General features: G+C 41.8%; 1 protein-coding gene across 1 annotated transcript; it reads right to left on the bottom strand.

Moving 5' to 3' along the window:
* Window positions 1–372: 372 nt before the first annotated feature.
* Window positions 373–1,990, bottom strand: LOC108676298 (protein mono-ADP-ribosyltransferase PARP11-like). The gene is made up of 2 exons (XM_018164359.1): window positions 960–1,990; window positions 373–496 (listed from the first exon to the last, which is right to left on the bottom strand). The coding sequence occupies exons 1-2, from the start codon at window positions 1,988–1,990 to the stop codon at window positions 373–375; spliced, it is 1,155 nt and encodes a 384-aa protein (XP_018019848.1).
* Between the last annotated feature and the right edge of the window lie 5,752 nt (window positions 1,991–7,742).

The raw sequence follows: 7,742 nt of genomic DNA, 5'->3' as shown, positions 1-7,742 counted from the left end.
AAAAAACGGAAAAGCCAAATTAATCGATTTTTTTCCTAGACGATCTCCTTAAAGTCAATAATAATAAACAGTTTCTGTGTGTGTAGTACTCTAGTCATTACCTTCAAAACAGTGCGTAATACGCAGGGTAGTATTCTTGATAATCATACTTGACGAATATAGTGGGTTTGGCCAGATTGTCAACCGTGGTGTCAGTACGACGGTTCAATCTGTAAAAAAAAGAGTTAAAGGCAAACATCAGTAGAGTATCCTGTACACCATCACCACACACATAATTTGTGGTAATATGGGTACACATCAGTAGAGTTTCCTGCTCATCTTCACAGGCATGATACTGAACTTAAAGCTAAGATCGTGATAATAAGATCGCCTCTAGGCAGAAGGGACGAACTTGTCTTTCGGAGGTCTGATAGTTTCTTTGTCGCCAAGCGCGGTGAGGCCCACCAAGACCCCGCAGATGAAGATGGCATTACCGTACTTGCGAGACATTGCGGCGCTGTTGTGATAAAATTAATTTCTAATTAGGTCTTTAAAATGCATTTGAAACTTGTCTCATCAATATTTTTATATTATTGGTCATTTAAAAGTATAATTGGGTTCAAAACATTCTTAATAGTAAGATCAAATCAAACAGAGGTTATTCGTCATATCATCATATGTAGGAATATCATATCGAGTACCAGGCGCGATCATTCGAAACTGAAAGGAATGCACAGTGTCTTGTTATAAACCGATTACAAAAGTTATGTGACCTATACACCCAGACTCGAGTCAGAGCAGTGGAGAGGTTTTGAAAAATAATGACATCATGGTACGGGAACTATCTCTGAACCTCAAGAAAGGTGGTATATTGATGCCATGCATCTTATACAAAGAATATAATTTCAATTGTAAATTGTTTGAATACTAAAAATTCTATTGTGAATTGACATAAATCCATATGGCAGAAATCAACATACTTGTTGGAGAAGTAGGCGCCCTGTCCATAAAGTTGTCCAACATTAGTTCCATGAAGCCTCCAATCAAAATTATCTTCTAGAATTGGTTTGACGTTGGCGGAGTCTGTCCCGTGGAAGAGCCACTCATCCTTGTACTTGACATCCGGGAATCGATTCTCTAGTTTAGCCTTGTTGTTATAAAATGCTCTTTTTAGGTAAGGGTTGAGGATTTTATGGATGGCAATGGGGTTGCAGTTTGGAATGTGGGACCTCAGTAAAGAAAGAATTTTGTCGTACTCAGTTTGGTTTGGTTTAAGGGTAGTCACGGAATACGCCTGTCCTTTGGGGATATCGTTGAATGCTTGATATGATGCTGCATTAGCCGAGCCAGAAGTAGCACCCTGCATGGATGTGATGTTCTCGCGTCGATATACGTTGCGCACTTTGCCAGTCGTGGTGTTAGTTTGAGTCATGTTGGTGAAATCCAGAAGGTACGACTGGTTGCCTGCAGTGAACTTGAATTTTGTCGTTGGGTTTGTCTGGTAATGATTTTCGATAGCACTTGTGACGTCGGAATCACCTTTGGAGCCAATCTTAACCCATGACCCATTGTCTTCTTTGAAGAACCATTCATAATTCAATTTCACGGACACAATATTTCCGCCGTTACTGCCAGAATTCTTGATCGTACGACGCATTGGTCTTTGCACTTTTGTGCTTAAGTTGGTCTGTATCATGGTTTTAAAGTTCAGCTCGTATGAGTGCTGGCGGCTCTTGATGCTCATCAGCTGATCAGGCCGACTTTGGTAATGTTTTTCAATGTCATCAGATCCTTGAGAAGGAACAGTGCTTGCATCATTTCCAGAACTAGCGTGGCCATACTTTGTCCATGTATTGTTTTGATCGAGGAAAAACCACTCGTATTCGTCGCTGGGAAATTTATCATCGTTATCATCGTTATCTTGCATCAACGAACTCAGGGCGCTCATAACTTTATTAGTCTCTTCCGCAAAGTTAGTCATACCCACCGTAGACGAATTCTTCTGGCCCATAATTCTCAACCCTGAAAGACCAGGTTTTAGGATTCACAGATTTTTTATTTTTTTTTGAAGAACCGAGTCATAAAATTACAGCCTTCCCAAAGATGTTTGATGGTCAGTAAGTAAAAAAATTAACCCTATTGATGTACTGATGAAAGTTTTGACCATCACAAGTTACTTCTTATCTGAAATGTAGCTATTCGCCAATGGCAAAACAAACGTAAATTAGCATGAATTCGTCCAGCAAAAAGATGGCCTTTGCATCATTGGCTTGACATTGGTCAGCATCGAGCTATGTGTGGCTATCGCCAAGACTGGAAAATGGGCACAGGAATAATTTTGAACGACATTTGAGTGGCTGTGGTCAACAAAGTATAGCATACAAACAGGTCATTGGTCGCCTATGGTGAATTTCTTCCGGCTTACAACATGAAAGTTTATCGGCACCAACAAAGACAAATTCTTCTGTAAAATATTTCATTCGTCGTAATAAAAAACTACACAGTTAATGAGCGAACAACCATGGGTTTATTTCTTCATCGCCGACACTACTATACAGATACAAATTAGGTGCAACATTACAAATAGTGATATGATATCTAATTGTTTGAATATGTGCTCTTAGTAAGAGTATTGAATTACATTATTAGAAGTTTATTTCGACTCCATTAATTCAGGAAACATTTCATGCAACTGTAACGTTTGCTCATATGTCATTGTATATTATAGATTGAAATGATTTCCATATTTTCCGTCATTTATTCTGCAAGACTTCAACAGGCTAGGTGTCAACATTGTAACTTTATTTCGGGCGCAAACCATCTTTCTTGTGTGCGAGTAGTATAGTAAGGTTCGTTCAACGTTACGATAGAATATTTTTTTCCATTGATGGATATGAGTCAGGTTGTGTTGAACAAAGTGGCAGTACTTAAAAAAGTTGACTCATAATTCACAGCGACCCAGTAAAGTTTTCAGCTGAAATCCAGTCAAGCGCCTTACTTACAATAGCTTTAATAGTGTCCTGTAAAGTGATTCGGCCATTTACAAATATTTTCAGGTGAGGTCTCAACGTTTAAGATGACTTGAGCTTGGTCCGGTAAACCTGGTAGCCAGAGTTCATCCTACCGCCCCATCTTCCTTCTATGTCTAGCAGTCAAGATCCTGGAACGATTATTACTCCCGCACATCGCAGGCATCCCTTACCACCGTTCCCTCGAAACATGGCTTCAAACCGGGACACTACTGTCACCGCCCTCCTCCCGCTCACGAACCAAGTAGCGACGGGTTTAAATTCACGGTGGCGCCCAGCCCGCACAGTGGCAGCTGCGGTAGACCTATCGAAAGCTTTCGATAGCGTCGACCACACTCTCCTTTTTTAGTACGATCGCGGCCTCGGACTTCCACCACAATCTGGTCCGCTGGCTGTCCTGTTATCTCAGAGGCAGGATAGCATCCTGCCTCTATCTCAGAACAATTCAATCAGGAGTCTGCCAAGGCTCGGTTATCTCGCCGGCCTCATTCAAACACCTTATCTCTGACATTCCAGTACCTGTCACCGATATTGCCTCATACGCGGACGACCTCGCGATCTTCGTGTCTTCCCCGAGGTTTAACGCTGCAGAGGCTGACCTCGCCGAGCTTCTTCGGGGCGTCTCGGACAGGTCTGCCTGCAAGAAATTGGCCGTAACACCGGGCAAGTCATCCGTCACGTTCTTCACCCCTGACACCCACCCATCCCACTCACCCCATTCCGCCACTATCTGCAACGGCAGTATCCCTCTAGATTAAACTCCCTAAATTCTAGGCGTCACCTGGGACATCCACTACACATTTTTAACCACACGTCAAAGCCACAGCCACTAAAGCGGTGGGTTCACGACGTATCCTAAAAGCCCTGGCTGACACCAACTGAAATTTCTCCATGGAGGACCTCATCGCCACCTACCGGACATTCAAACGCCAGATCCTCGATTACGCTGCCCCCATCTGGTACCCTGTCACCTCACGCACTGCAATAGCAAGCCTCCAAACTATCCAAAACTCAGCTGTGAGACTTGCCATCGGCTGCCTCAAAACGGCCCCAATTACTCCTCTCCATCATGAGACTTTCGTCCTTTCCTTGCCCTTCACCTGGTCCTGGCTTGCGCTGTGTTCCTAGCCAGCGCCCTTCTACCCTCCCATACATCAATCCGCATAGTCTCTGCTCCCCTCGGGGACAGTCCCATGAGATCCTTCTTTATGTAGAGATTCAGCCACCTTGTTGCGCCCTTTCTGACATACGGCATCATGTCCGCCGGTGCCTATGGAGAGGATAATTAAGCGCTCTCTTCGCAGGGAGATCTCCCGCGTTGTGGCGACCGCCGAGTACAGCGCTGTCCTTGCGACCCCATCATCACCGATTGCATCAGAAGAGGCCTCGCTTCCTCACCCCTACCGCTCTGTGCTATCCCAGCACCACTCGGATATTGTAGTTCCCTGGCATCCCAGACCTCTAGAGTCGGACGCTCCCCCAGCGTAACTTGCCCCGAGTGCGAGGAGACCCTCCTGTCACACCAGCATCTCTTTATCTGCCCATTCTTTCCCGCGCCCCTCAGCGTCTCCTCATTGTGGGACTGTCTCGTAGAGACAGCGCGTTCCAGGCAATCAATCCGCCTTCGTCCCTCTCCCTTCTCGTCCGTTACCTCTCCATCGGCCACCACCGAAGCCTCCATCCCTGTGAGCGTGATGCCGGCGCCAGAAACAACAACTGAGGCTTGGGAGGTGTTCGTGAACCACATCCAAACCATATTCCATGGTCCGCGTGATTTGATTTAGGACGGCGGGAGAAAATAGCGGCTTAACGCTACTGCAGCATCTGTTTTGTATACTGGTTCATCTTTCCTTGCTGGCGAAGCTGTGAATTATGTAACTGTTACCGCCTTTGCAGTCTTCTGAGAGGTGGGTGTGATTGCCGCCCACCGGTGCGGTCGCTGCACTAGCTACAGCTCAGTCAACCAGAGTGCCACGCAGTTCTTTTATCCTACAATCTGGAAATTTTGTAACAACATTCAGCTCAGTGCATCAAAATCATGTGATGAAGTGGGACTGATCAGTGCGCACAAAAGTGAACCTTGCCAGAACTGCAATTCTTTCTTAACATCAAATACCTTCAGTAAAGACTAGAAAATACTAAAAAATATTAATGGCTAATATTTAGAAAAAATCTTTTCACTATTGAGTTTTTTGACAAATTTCTGGAAAGTTATTCAATGTCAAGATTATAATGACTGAGGTTAAAATATAATTTAGCCATAAAAACTTTATTTTTATTTGTTATACGTCTTACTCGCTCCTGCTGTGTAAATGAATTTCATGTTACAAATAAACTGTGTTTGGTTAGGAATAAATGTGATATTGAATTGAAGCTCACTGCCTAGCTTTATTCTACTTGACTAGCGTTTCCGTCTCTGATTTTATAATTGTATGTGAATTCAGGTTATTTCACTCTTATGTTAAAATTTTATGTTCATGTATCATTAGTGAGTCGACTAACCGTGATTAATAAAATAAGTTGAACAAAAGAATTAGACACATGCCACTATTTTCTAGTGGTTGAGGTTCTTAATTATTTCTGCAATTTACAGGCATTTCTATAATATTCAGAATTTTATGACGCAGGCGTAACATTTTTATTTCTTATCAAATTTGCTGGACGTTTCCCTGATGAGCTGATAAAGTTTGTGTTGATAAAGTTTCTGATGATGTTTATAAAGTTTGTTGATGAATTGATACAGGTTATCAATTTCATTGTGATAAATGTGGAAACTCGATCCTTCATGTCATACTTTGAATCCTAAATCAAATCTAAGTATTTTACAAACAAGAGCCACAAGTTTCCTAGGTCAGAGTTATTAAAGGTGATAAATTTGAACGATTGCAAAAAAATAAAATCCAAACTATCTGTTTGCATTGAATTTTTTCACTTGATCCTATTTTCTTTCTTTTTTCATACTTCATCTCATATCATAGTTTTCTCCTATGTTTTAATTTTTAACGAATAACTTCTTTGACTAACAACCATGATTAACCTGCTAATAATTTGCAGGTTAATAATTTGCAGAGTCATGACAACGTGTACAGTATGTTTCATGCACTTACTGAAATATTTTGTACACGCGCGGATTTGATTTTTGCGTCTTATGTAATGTGAGAGTAAAATTGCAAAAAATATATAAAAAAAACTTGACCTGGCTGGACCTAACCTCAGTAAAACGGTCTCTAGCAACCTAAAGAAGGGTTTTAGACACTTCAAACCCTAACTCTAACCCTAACCTAACGAGGTTGGCGTTTTTTTGGTGTCCGGTAATGTAGTTCATTTATTTTCGTGTCCGGTTATTATACATAAATAAGTACTAGCGTCAATTACCGGACTCGATTTTTGTCCGGTTTTGTACCCGATGTCCGGTAATGTTCACACGCGACAATCTCACAACCAGACCGTCACTCGCTTTGTGCTGAAGGAACCCGCCAGCATTGTCATCAAGCAGTGGCCTGAGACATCAATCGACCGAAGATGGTTAGCCTCATCGTCTCTACGAATTGGACGCCTGCTACCTCTTTCCTAAGTACCGGATTTGGCTGAACTTTAAATGATTTTCAGAGTGATTTTATGATTCAAAATTTTACTATAGTATCCTATTTACGTATATTATGTACTTATTTCCACCAGAATTTCAATATTTAATGCTCTTTGTAACTTGAAAATGAATGTTTGTTACATTCGAAACGTCGTTAATAAACTAAAACTACTTCCTGATATTTTCCTTTCGATCTACCAACGTCATCTGAAGAATTGTCCGACTCTTTGATAATTTAAATCAACTAATTCTCTGGTCGTCAATCGCACGCGTATAAATCAACAAATTCTGCCATCTGAAACTAATTATATATATATATATATATTCGGGACAGTAGGGTGTAAGAACGGCTGATATTCAGCAACAATTAATATCAATTCAGCATCGATTAATATAGATTCGACATCGATTAATGTAGATTCGGCAACGATTAATGTAGATTCGACGTAGATCAGTGATGATTCAACATCAATTAATGCAGATTCAACTTTAACTATTGTAGATTCGACTTCGTTCGACGCAGATTTTTCGACTCAACAAATTATCGGGTGCAAAAGCAGGGACAGTCCCATGAGAGCTTAATTCTTAGCTTAATTGGCATAGAAAGCTCCTCTATAATCAGTGTTGTGCCCCGCGACATTGCCCTCCACGTTGCCCACACTGAAGGGGGTTTCGTCCTAGTCGATCGAGAAAGAATCTGCATTAATATTCTTGATCGAACCACATCAATCTTCGTCGATCGATCAAGACCTGTTTGACTGGCAGTCCGGTTACCATCTTCCAAGAGTGCAGTATGATTTACATCTCTTCTCTCCGGTGAGTACACAGTCCCAGGTCTTTTAGCCTGTCCCAGTAATTTAGCTCCAGTTCTCTCATACGCTTTCGTATCACGTGCCATGCCAGTCACGCAGCATTGCTAACATTGCAGATTTCACAAATCTGGTATGTTTAAATGGTTTCTGATATGAATCAAGGCAAAATATCTTTTGCCTTGATCGTGGCATGACCGTGTCTGGCGTGGCAGATGCCTTACACGGCTGGTGTGAATGCTTCTATATAGGAATGCATTGAAGAATATTGGATTATACCGTGACTGGCAGGTGCCGGGCAGTATGGTGTGAACCAAGCCTAAATGTTTTGTTCAAAAA

The sequence above is a fragment of the Hyalella azteca genome, unplaced genomic scaffold (assembly GCF_000764305.2).
Source record: "Hyalella azteca isolate HAZT.00-mixed unplaced genomic scaffold, Hazt_2.0.2 contig1671, whole genome shotgun sequence".
Taxonomy (NCBI): Eukaryota; Metazoa; Arthropoda; class Malacostraca; order Amphipoda; family Hyalellidae; genus Hyalella; species Hyalella azteca.
Note: the sequence above shows the minus strand (reverse complement) of the source record. Positions and strands in the feature narration are given on the sequence as shown.